The following is a 24,562-nucleotide window of genomic DNA, read 5'->3' as shown; positions in this document are numbered from 1 at the left end:
ATGACTCACAGTCCACACCATTACAAAACACACAACCTGAAGGAGACTTTATCTTGTGACTGCAATTTTCAAGTGTCTGCATTCTCCACCAACGAAATCACTTATTCTTTACTTCATACACAACCAGTTTTTCCTCTCTCACTCACACACACACACACACACACACACACACACACACACACACACACACACACACACACACACACACACACACAGAGAGAGACAACGGGAGAATGAAACCATTTTTGTTTATTCTGGATGCCATGGCATTTTGAAATAATGCTGCATTGTGTCAAATACTGCAAGCTGGACAGACCATGGGCCCCGTCCAGCATCCATGTGGCCACGCCCATTAACAAAGTTGAACATAACCAAGGAAGGCTCTACAGCATCCTGGGATTTGGCACAGAGATTGACATGAATAAACGGGGGAAACAAAGTTGCTGCCGCTTAAGCTTCCAAAAACAAAAACAAACAAAAGCGACTGACCTGAAGGAGCATCTGACGCTTCTAGAAAACAAACAAACAAACAAACAAACAAACAAAAAAAATCAACAAAACAAACTGAAGTCTGATAAAAATGCACAGATATCAGGCTATGAACAGATAATAATCATAAAATACAGTAATGTAATGAAAACAAAATGATACAGCATTCACTACACAGGCAATGGACTGGATTCCATCCGCTCCTCAGTCCTCTGTCTTGATTGGTCGTTTGAGCTCCTCTCTCGACTGACTGCCTGTTTAAGAGCATCTTTGGCGGAATTCGGACGTCATGTGAGACGCATGCTACAAGGCCTCGACCCTCCTCCCCGTCTGCGACTTTTTTTTTGTTTTTTCTCCTTTAATTTATATTTGATGTTTTTTCCTTTTCAAAATTTCGCACAGGGGAGGAAATGACATCACGTCGCAAAAACGTAATGCCCCGTGTTCATTCGTGTAACAGTATACAAAATAAAAATATTTTCTTAAATAGATATAAACATTGCATGAAAATAGAACCGTATCAAAATAAACAGCTGGAGGAGTTTCACAGTCATTCTTTTAACCCCCTTTTTCCTGCACGCTCTGGTTCTCCAAAGCTCCTGGCTGGGGCTTCACTGTGATTTCAGGCCCAGGCCATTGCCACTGAGTGGGTAGGAGTAGGCCTTGCCCAGCACAATGCGGTCCCGCAGCAGCTTGAACAGAACGTAGTAGTTGCAGAAGAGGATGAGGCCCAGCGACAGCGTGTGGTTCCAGCGCTCGGAGCGCAGCAGAGAATACAGCTGGTAGAGCACCACGCTCGACTCGATCCCGATCAGCAGGTTCAGGATTCGCAATGGCTTATGGAACAAGAACTGATGAGAGAAAATGAAAATACAAATGAACAAAAACAAGCAAAAATGAAAGAACTACATGATACGCATTTCAAATGCAAAACTGACACGATCACAAAAAACTCAGATTATAATATTTTTTCTAGTTTTCTATTAATGGCAGCACTGAAAGCCATCTCTGACCGACTCGAACAGCTTAAGCCACTGATTTAAGAACAACAAAGGACGGGTTACTCACATAAAACCTGGCGTGGGAGACGTCAGAGGGCAAGGCTACGTTGTACGGCCCCACGGCTTTATAGAGACAGCGGCTGTGTCGCACCAGAACACCCTGAGGCCAGATGGTGCTCTCCGACCACCTGAAGAACAAAAGATAAAATAACAGCCATTGGTTTTACCACACCATACAACAGTGCACGGTTTCAAAAAGTACCACCACAGCTTCCCACATTGCTCAATATATAAAATACTATTAAGGATGCACCAACATGACAAACTGTCAACAGAACTGAAACCAGAACGAAAGATTTTCAGCCAGCAGACGCCAGTGCGAGCCAAAGTGATGTGGGGAGGAAGTTCCATCTAGTTCCACCAAGGCCAACTGTGCTCTCTCGGCCCCCCCAGCTGTTGATGGCTAGTCTGCTGATCTTATTTATTTATTTATTTATTTAACAACATTTCACAATTTTCAGGGAAAATGTGGTCAAATATTCAGTGCATAACTAATAATTATTAGTTACTTCAATCCATATAGAATAATTTCTGCCTCTTTTGAAACACAAACACAAAACTAGTGGCTGCTTTATTTTGTGTAATTTAAAATCTGGAAATTAAAAAACTGGTACTTTACCAATGTAGCAAGTACTTTTCAGCCTATATTGTTTATATATTTACATACTAGACTTCTTGTCTAGAGACTTAAGCCCATATCACACCAGACATGGGACATACAATATGACGACAAAACCTTTCGCTGAGTTTATTTCACACCAGACGCAACACACTCATTGAGAGGTGAAAGGGTTTTTGTGTTGGTCCTGCACTAGAACAAAGACCTACAAATGACTTCAGTGTCTGTGCATCACTTAAATAACATTAATGTAGACTAAATTTTCCTAAATTAAGCCTTTTCTAATTAACTGCAGACAGATCTCATTGTTAATTACAGGTTTTGATTTTGTTAGCTAGCTGTATGTAGATAATAGCTTGTTGTTGTGGGGGAGAAAAAAAAATAGATAGCCAATAGATCCAGGTGTAGACATTTGTTGATAGGTTTACTGTCTCAGATCGAACATTTAAGAATACTCTGTGTGTGTGTGTGTGTATGCATGTGTGTGTATATATGTATAAAAACCACTATAATGCAGTGTGTAGTACATGTCAAAAATAGACCCTGAGTGCTGTGGTGTCATCTGAGGCTGGTGTGAAAGCCTACAACAATTAGTATAGGACCATACTGCTTGTAGTACAGCTTACGTGGTTACTGCGTTTTGTGCACAATGTGCTGAAGAAGCCTTTTAAGATTGTCGGCATCTGGGTTTAAAGCACTGACCCACACTCCAATGACTGGGCTTCTTCTTGTAGTTTACAGGGTTGCAATGTTTGAGGACTTTCGTGGCCAAACCTATGTATCCATCTAACAATCAGGGTTACGGAGTTACGCTAATCTAGCTCAGCAAGGTTGAATAGATCTACTCACACATGCTGCGGTGCGTTGCTGTAGGAGCCATGCTCGAGCCGTTGCCAGCGGCCCAGATGGGCAGCCGAGCGGTGCAGCAGATCGCAATAGCTGGGTGGCAGGAGCTGGCTCATCAACATGACGAATGCGTTGATCCACACCATGATCAAGTGCTCACAGGACCAGCGCATATCATAGTATTGTGTATTCTTAGAAGGAAGCAGAAACACGCGTACCAAGGTCAGACTACAGAGACAGAAGTTTGCACTTTAAGATCAATTTGTTATCTCAGCACGATAACCTCAAATATTTGGCTCCCCAGTTGATGCAATTCATACAGACACACCTACTCAAAAAAAGAGATCCTCAATTTTTAACATATGTATGAAGTTACGCAGAAGATAAAAACATTTAAAAACAAATTCAATTTTTTTTTTTTTTGTGGAGCTACCTGGAATGCTTTTCCAAAAGGACTGAAGTTCATTAGGCTAAATATGCTGAAGGCCACTTGGTTAAAGAGGTGTTAGTATAATAAAATAAAAATAATAATAATAATTCTTTTATTACAATAGCTCTATTTAAGCCCATTAAAAACAAGCATGCTAAAAAAAAACTGTACTTTGACCCAACACAATTCTAAAGTAAATGATCAAATATTTGATCATGAGGCCTGTGAATTTAACTGGCCAAGTCACACAAGAAGAATGACCCCACAACATAAAATGTTACAAATCTTATCTAATTCATTACACTCGTATCTGATGCATCCATTTCCTGATGAACTAATACTAAGGCAAGAACCACCTGTTTAGTGGCTTTAGGGGTTGCTCACTTCCCCTTATTCCCCCATCTAAGCACGGTTTCATGCATCAAAGCTCAAGTCCTCACCTGGACGAAGCAGAGCGGCAGGAAGGCTACGTAGTAGGCGCTAAAGAGCGAGTTGAAGAGCACTTCTTTAATTCTGCGGTTGAAATCACTCTTGAGTTCCTCCACCTCGCTCCGGATGAGTTCAGGGGAGGGGGGACAGGTGTGGGCAGGGACGTGGGCTGGGCTGGAGAATTGCTCTCTCAGGTTCTCGCGCAGGAGTGCCAGAAAGTCCTTTGGCCGAAGCAGAGAGCTATCTGCCCCTTCCTGCTCTGTAAAGCTGCAGTCAGTCGGAGCTGGCTGTGAGCGGCCCTCCTGGTGGAAGCAGCACAGCGGCACGTACACGCCAAACCTGATCGGAAGGAAAAAACGAAAGAGAATGCAAGACGTGAATGTCACAGTTTATTAAACAGGTAGTCCCGGCCCTGAGAGCTGATTGGTTAAGCCATAGTAATCTGTAATAATGCACATGACGTTATTACATTACATGATTATGTTTTTAATAATGCATTAATATGCACAAAGATATTTAAAAACACTAATGATACTATTAACAAAATATACTACTTGGCTTTTTGTACTGCATTTTGTTAAGCGTAACAGCAATGCTTAATGCAGGGTATTTTGTTGTTATTATATGTTTATTAGTTGTACATTTGATTTGTACAAATGATCAGGTCAGTTTAAAAACTGCCACAACATTATACAGTTGTCTGTGTCCTCAAAGTGTGTGGAACCACTACAGTTTCGCTGAGGAACACAGCAGAATCTCATTGGTTCCTACAGTCACGCACTACTACAAATTCTTCTCTCCCCGGCATTCCCCTCTAAATGTTTTGCATACAGACACGCAGTGAAAGCATTCTAACCTTTTTCCCCTCCAACACAACCAAAACTCCCCACTAACATTAATGTAAACTACACTCAGGTCAGAGAAGCTACAATATTTGAAAAGTATCCATGCTTAATAAGTTAGCAACCAATAAACCTGTCCATTTCTTTAATGCCAAACCCGACATTTTATGGTGGAAAGGGGTTTTGTAGTGATTGTCTTTTACTCTTCTATGGAGATGTAGAGGTTTCCTTTTCTTACAACTGAAAAAAAGAAAAAAAGAATCTAAAAGTGCAGCTTTGCAACTGAACACATGCAGGGAATTTGCTTTGGTGCATGCACATATGTATAACATGTAAAAGACAGACTAAACACATACAGACTACACCAGGGCTCTCAAACTACTGCCTTGACTTTATCTTTCATCTTAACTTTGTTTTGCACAGGTGGCAGCTCACCACTCACGGCACAAAAAGCACCTTTGTGGACTAAAATGCTATTACACAACTAAACACGGAGATCAGTATTCTAGGTACGAGCGAACGAGGCGAGGGAGAGACAAGTTGCTCAGCTTCGCTGAGGTCAGTCCCTGCAGCAGAACTATTTTCACTGAGCAAAAAGGAAAAGTGATGCAGCAGTTGAGGCAAGCTATGTGGTGAGTGAGCTCATCGCAAAAGCAGCAAAGCCTGTTACAGAGGGACAGTTTCTTAAAGACTGCGTGCTTGGGGCCGCTCATATCCTGTGCCCAGAAAAGACAAGCTTCATTTGACAATGCAATTCTAACAGCGAATGCAATGGTCAAGCTGATCAGCCAGTTGTCTAATTACATTTATGATCAGCTGTGCATCAAAGTACAAGGATTAAGTGCCAATTCACTGGAGCCCAGACATAAACCATAATGCTCAACTTCTATTTGTCAGAGGCATAAATGACTCATTTAAGCTGACAGAAGAACGGATATATTTTTGACCAGGAACACCACACTAGAACATATTCCAGTAGCTGTGTGAGGTCATCGATCGTGCATAGTGATAAGTTTCAAGTGGAGAGGATATTCACACCAGATATTTACTTCCAAAAAGACTCACTTAAACAACTTTGACAGTTCTGGCTCCCCTTGGACAATCTTGCCTGGATAGTGCCCCCAAGTAATGTGACATTGTGACTGACTGACTGACTGACTGACTGACTGACTGACTGACTGACTGACTGACTGACTGACTGACTGACTGACTGACTGATCTCTCTCTCTCTCTCTCTCTCTCTCTCTCTCTCTCTCTCTCTCTCTCTCTCTCTCTCTCTCTCTCTCTCTCTCGAAAACTTTAAAATGTTGGTAGTGACTGCGCTGTTTAATGTCAGTTCAAATCTTAAACAGTGTTTGTGTAACAATTTAGTTTTTAATCACAAGTGAAAGTGTAAAAGATGTTGATTTTATATTTCCTATGTGGTTTGGGCAGCATCGTCAAAACCAGCCCCATAACAGCCACGCACTTACACACCTGTTTCTGAAGGAAGGGTGGTTTCCTCAATCACAATGAAAGTGCTACAACTACAGTTATTACAAGTGTACTGGTGGAAACAGAGAAACTGAGGTGAATCAGGCTTCAAATAGATAGCAGATACCCAGTCCATTAAAATACCACTGGATTGAACCTGATTCTGTGTTACGTAAGTTTGTGGTACTAGGACGTTTATACATGCTAGTGTCACTGCTAGGTTGAAAGCAGAACACCAACCAAAAACATCCAGCCTAAAAGCGGCTCTGTGGTTAGAAAATATACACTTATGAAAGGCTATGGTGTAGTTTTTAAATTCCAGCCCTAGCACAGTTTGGTGGTTTCCCTGTTCAAACACTAAACCTGGCACCTAAAAAAATGACTTTTAAACAGGTCACCAAACCAACAAAACCCTGGTCCAAGGCCGGAGCTGAGAAACTAGAGGTAGGCCTGCATTTTAACTGGATGCAAGTATTAGGATTCGCTTACGGGTAGCCCAGGAAGAGCAGGTTAAGCACCGAGTGGGTCTTGAAGAGGTTGACGAGGGTCCAGCACAGAACCCAGCCACAAAGGGTCAGCAGGCTCAGTCGGGCCACAATCAGAAGCACATACTGCACTAATGATGACGGGCTTGTCTGAGAGGCCTGTTAGAAGAGAGCAGGCAAAAAGACACACAATCAGTAACACAATCATCTGTCAAGGTAGTTTAAAATAACGTCTTAGGTGTGAGTGATGTGTGCAAACCTCAAATGCCTTAGAGTTTAAACCTATTCAACTAAAAACACAACAGCAAGACTAAACACACACACAACAGCTAGTCAGAATACACAACGACATTAAACCACTGCAGAATCTCATGCTTGTTCCTGACTGGTTACAGCTAAAAGGAGGTGGAGCATTTTGAGATAATGTGTGTCTAAATGAAGTAATTGAGTATTCTCATATGATGCACACATTCATGTAAATTATTATTCATCTCTAGTTATGCAAGGTATGTTCACTTTTCATGACAATTATTAAAAGGCTGATGGTTGTGTCTTAGAAAATACCCATTTCAGTACACATACAATTCAAGTGTGAGTTTCCCAAGTTTTCTAAAATGAAAATACTATTTGACTTTAGCTTTGTGCAATTTTATAGCACGTAAATAACTTGTAGGATTCTAGTAATATATGACAAAACATATATATATATATATATATATATATATATATATATATATATATATATATATATATATATATATATATATGACAAATATATTTTGGCATCTCGTTTACACTGACCAGCTGTGCATCAAAGTATGAGCATTCAGTGCCTATTCACTGGCACTCTGGGAGAGCCCAGAAGTAAACAGTAATGCTCAACTTGTAGTTGAGGAATAAATAATCTATTTAAGCTGACCGAGGAACTGCTTTATTTATGTCCAATGCACGCTAGAAGACCCAAAAAGACTCACTTGTTTAACTTTGACAGTTCTGGCCCCCCTTAGACAATATTGCCTGGCCAGCCTGAGCCTTTGGTATGTGCTTGTGAGGTGATGCGATGTGAAAACCAAAGAAAACCGAGCAGGGTGCTGAAGGCTAATGTTCATCACTGTGAAACTAGATATAGCGGTTCCTACTAGAGATGGAGGAGAAATACTGCTGGGATCTGCCATCATCAAGCTGTAGCTCCTGCACCAAGTCGCTGTGCTTAGTCTGGGCTTGAATTGTTTTATGCACCAGATAAAACGGTGGTGGTGCTTTTGCCACAAATAGGTAATAACAGACGCAGTAGTACTCTCAGACTGACTGCACAGACAGTGATGCACTAAGCAGGGATGGAATTTCTATATACAAAGGATTATGATCTGATAAAAAAAAAAAATAGACAGGAAGGTGTGTGTAATTTGCAGCTATAGCAGCTAAAGCTAGGAAAGTGCGGCTTTCTGAAACCATGGCAACGAACAGTTGGATCAGGTTTAGCAACACCCACCAGTGGTCTGGGTGATAAGAGGTGAAAAGTCGCTGCCTGTGTGAATGTACACCTTCACTTCTACATTTATTCTCATTTGTCCCATTCACCCTCACTAACTAGCTACCTTCTACTTTACCCTTAAATTCTGTTTTCTCTCACTGGCAGCCCATATACATCTGAAGCGGAGGTCTTGTTTCACAGTGTGTTGTGTGTGGTTAGTGCTCCCACATACCAGGGTCCAAAATATATGTTAAAATAGAGTTTTGAAATACCTGTATGACACAGCAGTCACACTGCATCAATGTAATGTTGGCAGCACATCTACAGTTACTGCACATCTCGACATAACCTTCATGGGACATTTAAATGACAAAACAGTCTACTGGTAGGTTCATGAAGTTCTGATGTCATGTTCTGTGTCAAGTGCAACAAACAATCGGATTAGGTTTAGCAACACTCACCAGCGGTCTGGGTGACAAGAGGTGAAAAGTCGCTGCCTGTGTGAATGTACACCTTCACTTCTACATTTATTCTATTATATCATTATTCTATTATAAGTAGTCCAGAGTTGCTTGAAAAGACCATGGCATGTGTGACCGTCATGGGAATTATTAGGTGAATAAAGGTTAAACTGTCCAAAAAAGGGGCCTAGAGAGGGTTAAGAGAGGCAAAAGGATGATGAAGTGGCATTGTGCCACCCCTAATAACGACCCTGTAGACTCAACAACTGAGAGGAAGAGCAGTTTTGTCCCATTTTAACAAAATCACACCATGGCAGTTAGAATCTAGTAATGCAGTGCATCCTGATTTTTTAGAGACTGTGAGCTCCCATTGCAGTATGTCATTGTATTATTGCAGTACAAAGTTTGCTCTTTATGAGGTTTACAGTTTAAAGAATGAATAGTATTTTTCAGGTCTCTTTTTGTGATGATCTCTTCAAATGCTACAATCAATCAATGACATAATTAAATGGATGACTTGACCCAATGCTATAAAGCATAGCTTACTTACTCTGCTGTAAGGTATTTTAATGTCATTGCATAGTAAATGTGCTGGACGGTGCATAATACAGCAAGAGTAGCATTTCACACTCTACAAAAAGATTGTCTGCTTTATCTTAAGGACTTTAGATGGACTCTTTCTCAGTGTAACTTTACAGCCATGTGTCACCTACTAGAATTCTTGTGGACTCCTGTGGGTTTAATGTTATATTAACCAAATTCTAAGCGACTAAAGAGAAGTAAAAAGTGCAGGAGTACGACCAAGCGCCACAGCGAGATAAAACCAATCAATTTGAACTTTCAGATGTGCTGTGTGGTGTGGTTTGTTCAGTATGCCATGGTTCAAATTCTTTGGCAGTAGAATGGCACAAGACTCATGAATGCTATGTGACCAGCAGTGAAAGCAGCATACATTATGCTTAAAGGGAGGTGAATAGTTGACTAAATTACATTACATTATCATTTATTCTAGTAATGACAACCATTACTTTTGGCCAAGAATTAACTGAATGAACCCTGTTTGTTATTACTTCATTGGGACCAATTTGCTAAATATGAGATGGGCTAAGAAAAGAGATACATGTTGCTCATCCCTAGACTACTAATTTTTTTTTTTTTAAGTTTTATTTCTGATTTTTTTTTTTAAAACCCATTTTACCCACAATTTAGATCTCCGATTACTCAACCCAGTCATTACCACCCCCCACCACCCCCCTCCAGCGCAGCCAGACATCGCCTGCACTACAAACTGCAGTTGGTGCAACCCAACGCGCTGCCGGCTCTGATGAACCAGCCAGCAGACTCCAGTGCCGGCTAGCATTGCACTGGAGTGATGCGGGGAGAAAGCGCCATCTACCCACCCTGGAGAGAGCAAGGCCAATTGTGCTCTTACGGGGCCCCGTATGACGAAGGCTAGGAGCATGCACGGGATTATAACTAGCAACCCTCTGGTCATAGTGATGGCACCTTATTCCACTGGACCGCAGACAGGTCAAATTTACAGTAAGTAAGGGCAAACAAAGCGCAGTAAAATTAGCCTTTGCACAAAACTCCAACACAATAAATAATAAATATATATTAATCTATTATACATAGATTATGAATAAATAATATTCATAATCGCTGGGATTATTCTAATGTAGAGATGATTATTCGCCTCACTTTAGGCCTGATATATACCAAAAACCTAATTCATTTTAAAAAAGGTGTACAAAATAGCGGCTGCACTCTGAGCTGCCCAGAATTTTACCACTGTGCCATATTAAACCCAGAAAAAAGCCACAGAAACCACAGCAGACAGCATGTTTCAGCGAGAAAGATCATCAACCTAATCTCTACAGACCATGGCAAATGGTTAATGATCTGCTACCTAAGCCTTTTCAGTCTTGTACCTTTTCAGTGGAGTGCATGTAGAGATAGTTTGCTTATACCACTTAATAGATTCACTAAATGATCAATTAAATCTATACATGCTGTGTACTATGTGGTGTGACGCTACGCTGCAGAGCACATCTGGTTTGCGATGGTCTTAAAACAGACATCTATTTCCTTGTAGGAGTGGATTAGTCATCCATACAGTACCACTGTTGCTATTAAGGGACTGGTCATGATAAACTTAAGGGGATACAGTAGGCATTTGGCAATGTAAAATGGCCAAGTTACTACTGAAGTTACAGGAGCACGGGACAGAAGGCTGGGAATTCACAATGCGCCGCCAGAAATTTTACTTCCCCAAGTCTGTGTGCTGTAACCAATCAGCAACAAGCATGAGATTCGGAAAGCACCTACCCTTTTGGTATGAGTTAAATGTTGTTTGTGCAGTTTCTAAATTTGCTGTTGTGTTTCTTGATGTGCTGTTAGGATGAAATTAAACAAATATGTGGTACCTCTGAGACGATGGTCCACACTAGTCTTCTGGCCAGCATCACAGTGATGAAGATGGCCAGGTGGTAGTCCATCAGATAAAAGTTCTGGGGGAAGAAAAAAAAAATTAGACCCTTTTTTTCCCTGGTGGAAACCAGCAGTCTTGTGCATGCAGATGATTTTAAACACTTTACAGTTTTAAATGTTTTACATTTAAGGTTTTACAATCTCCACAAATGTATATGAGGAAGTGCCTTGTGATTCACTAAGGAGTTACATTACGGGCAGTAAATTTATATTGGAAGAATTAATGACAGAACAAATGTTTACTGTACAATCTGGGACAAAACTTAATTTACATTTATTTTAATGAAACTGTGCAGTGTTAACCTCTTAAACTCCCCAGAACCACCTACTATGACTTAGGAACAACTTAGTTTGCATTGCTTTGCATGTAGTTACTAATTAGTAATAATAATCCTTAGAGTGTAATAAAAGCCACAGAGCATAAAATATGAAAGTAGCAGAGTACTCTGTCACCTTATTGACTTGTGCTTAGTAATGTCTAAAGCTTAAAGGTTTCTTTGAACTATTAGTCTATTCTAACTAGCTGAGGTTTGTCTTGGGTAAATAGCAAAGCACGTTTGTAAGTGGCTCTGGATAAGAGCATCTGCTAAATGCCTTAAATGTAAATGTAATGTAAATGTAAGGGGTTAAAGTTTTTGCTAGTTGGTAAAACATGACTGTGAAAACACCGCCTGAGTTTCACATCTATGATCAGATCCTCTGCCACACACTGTAAATCACACTGTTACATAATGCTAGGAAAGTACCATTCTAGGAATCTGAGTGCACCTTTACATTTAAAAAGTACATACAGAGCTCAATATTGTGTGTGCATTACTACTAATACTATCATTATTATTATTATTATCATTATTATTTGTATCTCTCTATATAGGCAATAGGTAAGTATCTACTCCGGTAAGTGGCAAGCTTACTACTACCACCACTCTACTACTACATCAACTGTCTTGTTAAAATGTATAACACAAGTATATCTACTTGGGATGTTCAGTCAGTTCAGTCTTTTCACAATGAGTTTAATTGCTCAGTTCCTGGCCTACGGTTTAATTTGGAATCATAAACACTAAATGACTATTCCTGTGCCACAAAATTTCTGATTTACTAAAACCAAAATTTATGAACAAATAAAAATGAACAGTGCCTGAAACTTTTGTAAACTTCAGCACTGAAAATACACTTCTTTTAAAGTTTGGGTTACTAGTTTGGAGACTAAACAGTTTTACATGCCCAGTATAAATGGGTTATTGTCACTTTTAGAGAACTGAGAGTTCTCAGTGTTTATGGAGCAAGTCAGATGCCAGTGTATGCGGCTCAAACACTGCAGAGTTTCATGTTCCTCCTCATTCATAGCATCTGAGTCAATTCATCAGGTGGTTAGTAAGGTCTTTGTGGTTTGAATGCAGGTGAAAAGCCAAGAACAGTTATACGTACGAGTGAAGTAGAAGCAGCAGGGTGGCTGTGAGGATACCACCATACAGTCCTGTAGATGTTGATGTACTGCACAAAGAGTGCCACCAGCAGGTATAGGAAGAGCAGGAACTCAAACAGGAGGCTGCTGTCCAGAGGAAGCTCTGGGATACGTGAGTGACGCACAGGCTCTGGCGTGATCAGGGTTGTGAGGGGTGGGGCTGTCAGACCCACTGAATTGCTGCTCCTGCAGGGGGAAGGAGAAGGAAGGGAGAAAAGTCTTCATGACTCAATATGATTTTCCACATTCAGCTTGTTAAAACAAACAAAAAAAACCCCTAGAATTAATCCCAGTCATTTGAGTGGGGATGCAGATACGAAACATCCAACGTCCTTCCTCTTTACCACCTACTTTACTTTACCCAGTTTTGATCAGTAAAAGTAAAGGTAAAACTAAAGGATCATTTATGTTCCTGCATCGAGTCAACAAGTCAGCACTGCAGCCTGTGCAAGTGGCCTACACGGCTGTGAGCGTTCACACTTAGTGCGTAGGGGTGTCTCCATCGCTCTGCAGCCAAAACAATAGTGAGGCAATTGGAGGTTCTTAACGCCACTGTGTTGACTCTCTCAGTGTATTACATACAAAAGCTACTGAAACTGAGCGGATTAGGCTAGAGTTGGAGCAAAATAACTGTTTGCTTTTACTAAAATGTTTGCAACGAAAAAGAGAGCAGACATCAGGTGATGAGAGACCGTGCGGCATCGACGCGAAACATAGTTGCATTTCTGGGGAGATGCGCATCAGGTGTTGGCTATGTGGCTACTCACAGGCTATGCCACAGATTTGACGCAGAAGCATAAGCCGGCCTTAAAAATAACAGTCCAGTGCAAGTTACTTTCATATCTTCTGGAAGTATACTATCTGGATATTGGAAGGCAAGCTATTTGTATAATATTCAGAAAAATATAGAAAGAATATATCATTTATATACCATTCACCACCTCTTTGTATATGTTGTAATGATAAAAAAATTACTGTCTATTTTGTTAGCTGCAAATAAAAAAAAAAAGTAAACTACTTGTTGTCTACTGAATCCCCTCAAATACATTGGTGGATTAACATGCTTGGGACAATAATTGTGACACTAATTTGTCAAGTGAATTATTTTGTAATTACATTTCCTGTTCTTTAAAAGTTGTTTTTTTCCCCCTCAATTAAAAGGGAAAAAAAAGAAAACTACCAAGACCACAAACCCTTCAACATTTAAGTACGGCTCCACTTGACTTGCCATCCTTTAAGATCCACGGAAGACAAGCATCCAGACGGCAGAGTTGCTCTCAGTCTTCAAACCCGACTGTTTATTGAGTATCTAGGTATCCATACTGTGCATTTGTATTTAGCAGTATCCAAGCTGAGAGGTATCTTTTGGATCCTAGTCTTTACAAACTAGCTAAGGATATTTTCTGAGTGAACAGTGAAGCTCTTTTGTCTTAAATGTAAATTGTTAGTCATAATTGCGTTTTTTTACCAAGGTGTACTGAAAGTTTAAGAACCTAAGGGTTTTAGGTTCAAAGAAACAGGTGAAGGGTTGCACTTTTGTGGATAGGAAGAAATGTACCTTGTCAAACATTTACAGATAATATTAGAGAACACCCCACCATTAATTATATATTTTAAAAAGAAAATGAATCTTGCATCCCGTAATATTTAACTTAAATAGTTATTAATAGTAATTTAAAATACAGATCTATACATATACACATCTTCTTAAGACAAAATGTCAGGGTGTGCTTGGGCACAGTTTGTATCCTTTAAACACACCCTTGCTCTAAAGCTCACAGCAATGCATTTTATTAAAAAATTTTTTAAAAAAAGTTTGTGGGAAAATGTTTATTATTTAAAAATGAAAGATCAGATTATTTGTACAGTTACTGGGGCTTGCATGCTTCAATTCTGTGGGAATTCAAATGTTTTTTTTTTATCACAAAATGTCATGATATTTAAAGGGGGGGTTGCTTTTACCCCACTGTCCAGCAGGGTAATTATGTCTGGCATTATTAAAGGTATTTACCCCACTGTGCAGTCTTTGGCAGCCTCCAAATACGCCAAGGACAACTCTTCCACCAATTTATAACCTTTGACCAGCTTTGATAACAATACCACTAAAAAGCATGTTTCAATACTGAAATGTTTGAAATGAAAGACTATAGAAGCACATCTTACTCACTTAAGGTGACATTCTTTCAAACTTTAAATTATCCATTCTGAATACCACTTCTACCTATCAAACTGTTAACTGACCTTCAGCTCAACACCACTAATGACCTCAGAAAACAACTGGGAACAATATATTTGGTATCTCATGTACCACTTTTCTACAGTTGACCCAACACGAGGCATTGCATAACACCATCCTTACACAGCACAAACTCTACCTTATATGTTACACTAAAGCAGATAAACGTACATGCTTGCTCAACCTTTTCAGCAACTTTCAGGTCTTGCACACAAGTGTAGACCTTCTGATCAGAGGTCATTAAACGTCAGCGTCCAACTGTCTCCACCTATTTGCCCTTTGGTATAGTATAGGGGAATCCCGTTTCTGTCACCATGAAATTAGGTCAATTTGGAGTTCATTCATTCTTCTTGGATGAATGCAACCCATAAACTACTGTCATCTTGCTTATGTGAATTACTGTCTGACAATACCTTGGGGCTGGGCAACAGGACAATATAGGACCCCAATTACCACGATAACGTACGCCACTGTACGATTTTTTTTTAGTATTAGATTCAGTTTGCCAGTGTATCTAGTGCAGGGTTTCCTAAACCTTTTTAATGCCAGGCCCCACATGTAGAGGCAAATCCAAATTTCTATCCCTGCCTCCAAACCATTCCAATATCCTTCAATCTTTGTGTTTCTAGAAACAGAACAATCACACAATTTAGGTAAGAAGTGCAACTAAATAATACCTTAGGATAATACCCATAGGATGTTCAGTATCTTTTAATGCAGTAGGTCTGACTTCCCTGACCACTGGATCAAGCTTAAAACAGCAGATAAACAAACTGTTAAAATTATGCCCGGAATGCCCCGGATCCCAGTCCACTGGATCAGATCAGGACAGCTCTAAAAGAGCTTTTAGGTTTCTCTGAACCTGAAATGATAGATTTAGCAAGTACTGTGATATTACATTTTGACTGTATCTAGTCAAACAGCACAGCATACATTTTTAATCTATAGTTCAAGGCAAAGTTTGACGACGTTCATTCGTTCATTTTGTGCAGGCAATTCATCACCCCTGCTTTCAATATCAGCATGAATCACAACCCATTGAACATTCAGCTCCTGTTTGGGTGTCAAAAGAAAAGAAAATCTTGGGAATCAGAGGCTAAAAGAAGTACTGTCCAAATAAATAAACCAAATACAACAAACTACCCCCCCCCCCCCCCAACACTAGTGCCCCCTCCATCACACGTGCACAGCCAGCCACACCTCATTTTCAAACCGCTGCCGATGTGACATCACCAGGCAACCGATGCGCCTGGAACGCTGTATACCTGGGTCTGACGCAGCGGCTAGCAGACGCCAGTGACGGCTAGCGGCGCACTAGAGTGATGTGAGGGGACCGAGACACCCACCCACCCTAGACAGAGCAAGGCCAACTGAGCCTTCCCGGAGCCCTGGCTGCCGATGGCTAGCAGCGTGAACGGGGTACGAACCAAGCTTCCTCTAATCACAGTCACCACGCCTTATTCCTCTGGACCACTCGGGGCACCATCCACACGCAATTTTCATTGCTGGATGCAAACCGAAAGGATGTGCAGAGTTTAAGAATTGCATTATTTTATATCCAAACAAACAGAGCAAAAAAAATGAGCATTACTGTCTTTAATTGTTTAAAATGGCTGAGCCAAGTCAGCTTGTTGTTGATATCTAGTTATAATGTGTACTGAAATCCTTCTGAAGAAAGGCAGGTGCATCTCAACAGCTGGTGTGATGTTTGTGATTATTCAGAAAAGTGCAGTAGCTCTATGCTTCTCGCATGCCGCTGAATAACCTGCTGATAATTCTTGATCATGAATAGTAAATGTGTTACTGTAAAGCTGTAAAGATGGGGAGTTGGGGATAAGGTGGGGTGGTGATCATCCAACATCCTGACCTCAGTACCACTCATGGCTAATGCTCTCAGCAATGTCCCAATACTTCTGTCCATATGGTGTATATTGTTTGTCCATCCCCATACATTGGGGCTGGGCAATAGGACAATATAGGACCTCAATTACCATGATAACGTACGCCACTGTATGATTTTTTAAGTATATGATTCAGTTCGTCAGTATATCTAGGGCAGGGTTTCCCAAACCTTTTTAATGTCAGGCCCCACATGTACGCCCCCCACCTCATAAAATCACAAATCTCAGGTTGCTTGAGCTAATGCACAGGAACATTTTAAAACAAGCTCACAGACTGAAATTTAAACAATACACACAAATTGTCAAAAATATCATGTGCAGACATCTAGCAGACTAGATACTCAAAGTCTTTAGAGAACTAGGGAAGCTGAATAAGTGTAGCCTGGATTTGGCATTAGAAAAAGTGCTCCTGACTTAAAAACCAATGAAAAACAACCAATACCTATTCAGTACCTATAAATAGATCATGAGATCTGAGCTGCAATGTCACTGTTTCGCTCTAGTGTGATCCAGCCCATTTCCACTTCCAACTAGCATATTTTGAACTAAACACTTTTTGACAATGTGAATCTGGCAGCTGTTCTTTACATTGTGTTCAAATTCCCAAGACATAAGGATCAACAATTACAAACGTCATTAGGTCAATAAATGGCAAATGTATGTTGACATATGATCCTTGACCTACGTGGTTAACAGCAATAATCAATAACAGGCCAGTGGGTCTATAGGAGGGCAACTCAGACAGCAAGTGAAAAGCCTCAGGGGAAATGATAAGCAGGCTGTCTTGGGGGGGGGAATAAATCCTCTTTGTGTTCCAGCGATGTGAACCAGCCCTTCACCAACCTCAGCTAGAGCTTCTACTATGGCAGGATCACATTCTCTATAGCTCTGCAGCTCTAACATATATTTAAAAATTACAAAAATAAATTGTGATATGGAATATAAATCTAACACTGCAACACTTGAATGAATTCTAATTATATTAATTTTTTTATGTATATTAAGTTTTTATGGATGTATGTTTTATGTTGTGGTGTGCACATTTCTATAACTTGTCTGAAACTGTATTTTTTATGATGCATTCAGTTGTTTAGTGTTTTAGAAGTACTGACAATATCAAATACCTACTTGGTAAAGCAAAAAAAGTCATTTGTCCACACCTCCACACTCGCCCGCACCAGCTGTGTGAATGCACAGCTACAATAAGAACATTTGTTTTTGTTCCTTATAATAATGTTAATAATGTGACAATAAATATGCCAAAAACTGCTGTAATCCACCTCTCGAAAAGACAAGCAAAGGCGCCAGCTTTAGCCACACAGATGCACGAACACTCTCGAAAGCTTCATAGGTTCGTCCCCATTTCTCTTCTATTCTTTACCAGATAAACAGAGATCACTATTCAAATTCATCCGTCAGCCATACTTATTTGCATGTGTTACTAAACTATCTGCTTTTAGCATCCCTTTGACTGTCACACAGCCATCCCTGCAAGAACTCACCAAGTGCTACAATTAGTTCAGATCACCACATAGCAGTATTAGACTGCACAAAGCCCCCCCCCCCCTCCTAACTGCCTATAATCACAGCACATCCCAACACAGTAAACTTCAATATTCAAATATCATGTAATTAAGTAGACGCACATGCAAACATAGGTAAGGTTTTGAGACATACAGCTCATCAGTCACCAAACTAAGTTGCAAAAACAGCATGTTTTGAGTTTGTGAGATATCATGAGCACCAGCACATAAATTCACAGATTTGGTCTGCAGTAGTTTAGCCTCGTCCATTCACACAGATGTTATAAGGAGTGGTTGTTTTTAAAATGAGGCGCAATCCAAAGTAGTCATTCAGAATGTCTTTTATGGAAAGCACCGCCAATGGGAGCTGTCTATCAGAGTAAAGTGGGGATAGAGGAGTAGGAGCACCCTCCCATGTGTAAATGACTTAATGAATCAGTAATAAATTCTACAAGTTGTGATTATGACTGCCGCGATCACTCGCCAGTCGCTGTAAATGCGTCAAAATCAATATTTTAAGATGCGGGTTTAACAATATTTTAATTTTCTTTCATTAATTTAGTATTTTATGTCTCAAATACTTCAGTTGCAATAACAAATTCTTTTCCTCATTACCACTACCCAACCGCTCCATGAGGTCAGTCTTTGCTGGCTCCAGTCCGGTTCCGGATGGCTACATTCAAAGCTATGATTTTAAAAAACAACTGGGTCCGTCTCGGTTCAGACATAGGTTTTTAAAAGTGTCAAAGCATGAAAAGTATGAGACAACCTGAAATTAGTACTAAACAAAAATGTGGTTTGTACACTTGATGACATACTACAGCAGCACTCGCGCCACGCACAAGCACTTGAAGAGAAAACACACAGGCACCTCCATGAGGACTGGTGCATGGCCTTTTCGTCAGCAGGTATAAATCAGCCTTTCTTAACCATTGGTAGGGAAGCTTTATACATTCGTACTTCCATGCTAAATGAACTTAATTATTAATTAGTATTAAATCCATATATTCATCTGCCTGCTAACTTACAATTTCCAATGAATATGTGACTAAAAAAAAATGTTAAGGCTAGAATCTGGGCTTTGACGTTGATTGACTGGACCAGTGTTTGTGCGCTTTGAGCTTGACTGGATAATAAAGCATCATTGTTCTATTTGGTCACTGTCAAAATGTTTAGATTAACTGACTAATCAACAAATTAATCGATAGATTTATCCATAGAAAAATAGGTGTTAGTGGTAATCCTAGTGGTCATAAGAAGTTTAACAGTTGGGGGTTGATCAGCATGCGCAAGAAGTTCTATTAAAGAACCTTTTTTGAAGTTGCATGAGCCAAGCCAACATGGCCCGGGTTTCCTCAGGACAAAAGATGATCAAGTGGTCAAGTAATGAACACTGAACACGGGCTCTGGCAGTTAAGACGGCCAAACCCCAAAGATACTTTTGGGAAAATAAGACCTGTGTTATGTCAAAGCTGAATGTGTCATTATGCCCTCAGTGAACATGTATGCACAGTGCTCAGTATTCATGGTCATACCTGCTCCTGGGGCCTGTCCCGTTGCTGAGGCTGCCCCCTACTAAAGTCTGCAGGGACGGCAGCGCCGAGCGGCTGAGCTGCTGTCTACTCGGACCCCTGCGGCCCCCGGGCATGTCCAGCTCCCACGTCAACCACCACCACAACCCAGGCAGCTCCCAGTGACCACGTCCTCACGGCCTCGCCCAGCGCAGCCCGGTCGCTGGGAAAAAAAAAAAAAAGAAGAAGAGAGAGGGGGGAAAAATATGAAAGACATATTTAAACTAATAAAATTCATATGCAGCTGCACTGCCAGAGTACTGTCTCTTCCAAAAAAAATGGAAGAGAGCAAGATGCCCCGCATGCTAACTCAGAAAACAAAGTTTCATAAGGGAAAATACAGAACAATAGACACGATTTTTTTTCATGCATTTTTTGGGGGGTTAATTATAGGTGCTTAACAATATTTCTGCTTGCATGCACCATTTCTACTCTAAGGGGTTGGTTACACAACCCCTTGCCTTAATGACAGCGTCAATCCAGTCAGGTAAGGATTACACCAGTCTGTTGAGGCACTTGTAAAATCACCTGTAGGCATTCTCTGGAGTTAGGAAACACTTTGATTGGATTTTTATTAATTAATAAAGGATTAAAAAAACATTTAAAACACTCTTCTCCACTGTTTAATACGACATTGCCAAAATGTTAATGGTTAATGGTAGGTGCACAAAAGTTTCCCTTTCAGGTGATTCCAAGCCCACCAGAAGGAATCAAAGGTACTGGACAACATACTGGAAACATGCAGCATACCACAAAAACTGGAATGATAAATGCACGCTAATCTCTCGCAGTGTTGCATAAGGAAAATAATTATCCTCAAGATACCCAACACACACACAGGCAATTTAAGGAAGTGTACAGGTGGGAAAAAGCTATTTTATCAGCTCTGATGATCACAGGTGAAGAAATCTTCGGTTCAACTGTTTGAAATTGCCGCATCAATAAAACCTTATTGCCAAATCAGCAACTTTACAGAAGATAGAAAAGTGTCATAACTTTCATTGAAAGTCTATTTAAACAGATTCTATTGCAAGTTATTTTTAAGCATTTCTTCTATTTCTATATTTTTGACAATATAAAGAAAACCAGAAAAAAAAATGGAGAGATATGAGACAGGGACGATGTGTTAAACACTATTGCAATGTTGGCCATGGTCAACATTTCCATTACATTTCCAATATCTGAGTGGGATTATTTTAATACAATTAACCTCTGGTTATCTCTTATAAATTAAACAGACAGTCTGAAATCCTGGGAGAGTATAGGCAAATGTTTTATACTAACTAAAATAAGTTTCTTTAGTTTTGCATTGGAACTCATTTTCTGAAAGCAGAGCTTGCCCCCGAAACAACCCAGTTTCAGACCCCACCTTGACCAGCTGATCAGGTGTGGGGTAAGGTAATCACAGCTACTGCGATATCATATCTGCGGCCATATCGTAAAGCCCTACAGTAAGAACCTGGTGGCAGCGGCTCTTATTCCTAGTCCCGGAGATCCCCAAACACACACTAAGCCCATCTTGTGCTGTAATATCAGACTCCGCTCATTCACTACTTATCCAGGCAGAGGATGGAAAACACCAAAATGTGCAGAGCATAGGGTCTCCAGCTTTTTTTGGAAGGAGTAGTAGTGGTGGTGGTGATGGTGGAGGGGGGGTGTCACTGCAGCAGAGTTGTGTAAGTGTGTGCAGGATTTCTCACCATATGTTGGAAACGCAGCAGTCAGCACAAACAGGCCACTGCAGTTCATCAACAGCCAGTGAAGTGCAGCGTACAGTAAAATGAGGAACTTGACAAAAACATGCGCAACCAGGCTTAACTGTCCTCGATTTCAGGGAATCTATGAGGGGGACATTTGTCCCACCTTAAAAAAAACAAAGAAGCTGTAACTCACTCCACGCTTTACTCCAAGTCTAAACAGAGGGGACGGGCGGGACAGATCAGCCTCTCTCACTTCATTAAAACACTAGCTACAAGACTCGGTTCCGCTTTACAGTTTGACCTGACAAATATCTACAAACGAAACCTTTTAAATATCCCTTTTAACATCACCTATATCTCTCTGGTGCTTTCAACCAGCAGCCTTATTTCCACCAAGCTCAGCCAGAGCTGCAGCAGCTTTTCCTCAGGTGAAGGCAACCTGTAGCTAGCTAGCACTCCCTCACACTCCGCCAGGTTTAGCTTCAGCGCTAGCTATCCTATCTAGCTCCGACAGCTAAAACCTCTACTGTATGAAGGGTGAAGTGTTTATAAACAGGCTGTTCTGCTGTTTAATAGAGTTGTTTAATAAAGTGCACAAAATGAGCAAAACGACTGAAGTTTGTAGCTAGCTAGCCCGTAACGCAGTGACGCTGGGGCGCCTGTTAGCACGGTTAGCTATCTAGCTTACGAGCTAACCAGCAAGCTGAAGTTGGGCTAGCAGAGGTGTCCACTTTTACACCGCAGAAATGAAACGGATAAAGGTGCGCTTGTGTGGAAAATGGGGCTCAATTCTGAAGGGAAAGGGGATGAACATACTCACACATCAGTCAGAGACATCAGTCAATCGTGGTAAAGAGAAAAACTGAGTCGAGAGCGAACATTGGTTTCTGCTGTTGAGACGCAGCTGCAGCTTTTCCGAACAGCAGAGCTCTTCTGCTCTTCCGCGTGAACGAGGGGGGGGGGACGAAGTCACCGCGGGGAAAGGCGTCTTCCAGTGTCTGTTGGAAAAGCCGACATTAAGTCGAGACGTGAACAGGCTGTGCTGTGTGCAGCGCTGAGGTGCAGGGAGGTGAGGTTAGCTCCAGTCTTTCTCAGCGCTGAGACCGACGTGGCAAAGCGAGTCCTCCCTCGGCGGGCGTCATTCACAACGCGACGAGAAGCTGGAGCTGCGCATGCGCAGTGATGCAGCGAGAGCGGGGACGCGTGGTAGCGCTGGTTTTAGGCTCGGTCCGATACCAAGAGCTGCAGAGCGGTGACCAGAGCTCGACTCGAGACCTTTCGAGAGTGTCCTAAAGCTAGGGACATCAGATTGTCCAAATGTTTGTGGACACACACCCCTTCTGATAGTAATGTAGATAGTGTCCATGTAGAGAAGCATCCCCTCTCTGGAGCAGGTAAACATGAACCTATTGGCACCATGCCTAATACCTCAATACTTTAAGGATGAGTTGGGGAGTTAAGGGATGAGGTGGGGTGGCGATCATCCAACATCCTCACATCCTCACCAGTGCTCTTGTTGCTGAATGCAATCGAATCCTCGCCCCAAATTCCCCCCAAATCTACCAAGAACCCCTTCATGAACTGTAGAGACAGTTACACCAACAAAAGCAGGATATGCTCTTTTTTTATAGCCTTGATCTCAGAAGAAACAATGACTGAGCAGGTGTCCCAATACTTTATGTCCACATAGCGTGTGACTAGTCATGATCAGAGGCTGTGGAGAAAATATTTGCTGCTGTAATGTAATGTAGGGGGCAGTGGTGGCTCAGCGGTTAGAGCGCCGGGATGCAATAACAGGGTTGTGGGTTCGATTTCCGGGCTCGGCAAGCTGCCACTGTTGGGCCCTTGAGCAAGGCCCTTTACCCTCTCTGCTCCCCGAGTGCTGGAGTTGGCTGCCCGTGTGTGTGTGTTCACTACCAGATGGGTTAAATGTGGAGGACACATTTTGCTGTACAGTACAGCACCTTTACATAATCAAGATGCAATGAAAATAAACATATTCCCAAAAGTAGAGCAATTAGGTGAAGATTACATTGTACTGCATACCTATGATCTTCCACATAATTCATGTTTATCTGAAGATTTTATATTTTGAGAAGGAAGGCAAGTACAAGCTCGATCAAAAAAATCACTTGAGTAGAAGTAGAAGTGATCTTTAAGCTCCACACTTAAGTGGAAGTACTAAAGTATTCAACTTTTGTTGTATTTAAGTATTGCATGTAGCTTATTCTAACATGTTCTACTTAAGTACTGAAAGTAAAAGTACAAGTATTGTGTTATGTAGTTATTGCAGAAAGCAGTTTTGAATATCATTTATTTTATTATTTTAAATGCTCAGACTTAAAGACTGTCACATATAAAGCCCTACATGGCCTCGCTCTTGAGTACCTGCGGGATCTTATTACATATTACGAACCATCAAGACTACTTAGATCTCAGGGTGCTGGACTCTTACTCGTTCCCAAAACTCAGAAAACCTCAGCAGGGGAAGCCCCCCAACTCTGGAATAACCTTCCAGATAATGTTCGGGACTCAGACACAGTCTCAATCTTTAAATTCAAGCTGAAAACTCATCTGTTTAGTTTAGCTTTTGGTAATTAATGTTTCTTAGATAAAGGTTGCAGGTCCAGGGGTTTGCAGACCCAGGGAATTATAGTACACTGAGATGCTGGAGCTGTCGTCTCGCTGCTTACACGCGATCACTCAGGTTTGTTGACGGTGGAGCAGATAGATGCAGGCGTTTACAGGGTGCTCCCGTGTCTGTGTTACCTTCTGGCTCTCTCCTTTTAATTAGGCTGTTATAGTCAGACCTGCCGGATTAGTCAGACACTATATACAAATAAATCTGACTTGACTTGACTTGACAATTCCTCTGACTGTAGTACGAGGACAGGACTGTATGAGAGTTCATGTATACGAGTCTTAAATTCTATTTAAACTCTCTAAACAAACTTGCCCAAGAGAAAGGCTGAACAGACCTGACTCAGCCTGCCACATACAAGTGAGTAGAGCAGCTTAAAACACTGAGCTTCACTCTCTGTAAACTAAACTACAACTAAAAGAT

At 41.0% G+C, this 24,562-nt stretch overlaps 1 protein-coding gene across 1 annotated transcript; it reads right to left on the bottom strand.

Moving 5' to 3' along the window:
• Positions 1-136: 136 nt before the first annotated feature.
• On the bottom strand, positions 137-22,620 carry tmem39a (transmembrane protein 39A). Its single transcript, XM_072656852.1, has 9 exons — positions 22,319-22,620; positions 19,763-19,961; positions 12,531-12,753; positions 11,036-11,119; positions 6,679-6,833; positions 3,886-4,213; positions 3,019-3,206; positions 1,558-1,678; positions 137-1,340 (listed from the first exon to the last, which is right to left on the bottom strand). Exons 2-9 carry the CDS (start codon positions 19,873-19,875, stop codon positions 1,101-1,103), a joined length of 1,452 nt encoding a protein of 483 aa, XP_072512953.1. The 5' UTR covers positions 19,876-19,961; positions 22,319-22,620; the 3' UTR covers positions 137-1,100.
• Positions 22,621-24,562: the final 1,942 nt, after the last annotated feature.

Source organism: Salminus brasiliensis, chromosome 15 (assembly GCF_030463535.1).
Source record: "Salminus brasiliensis chromosome 15, fSalBra1.hap2, whole genome shotgun sequence".
NCBI classification, from domain to species: Eukaryota; Metazoa; Chordata; class Actinopteri; order Characiformes; family Bryconidae; genus Salminus; species Salminus brasiliensis.
This window is presented reverse-complemented; position numbering and strand designations above follow the sequence as displayed.

Bases quoted from the DNA above. Each gene is read 5' to 3' on its own strand.
- tmem39a (XM_072656852.1), bottom strand. From the start codon at position 19,875: ATGCCCGGGGGCCGCAGGGGTCCGAGTAGACAGCAGCTCAGCCGCTCG. The intron at 4,214-6,678 runs GTAAGCGAATCC...CCTTCCGATCAG, and splicing joins CTGCTCTTCCTGGGCTACCC to GTTTGGCGTGTACGTGCCGC. The intron at 1,341-1,557 runs GTGAGTAACCCG...TTCTCTCATCAG, and splicing joins TCTCCCACGCCAGGTTTTAT to TTCTTGTTCCATAAGCCATT.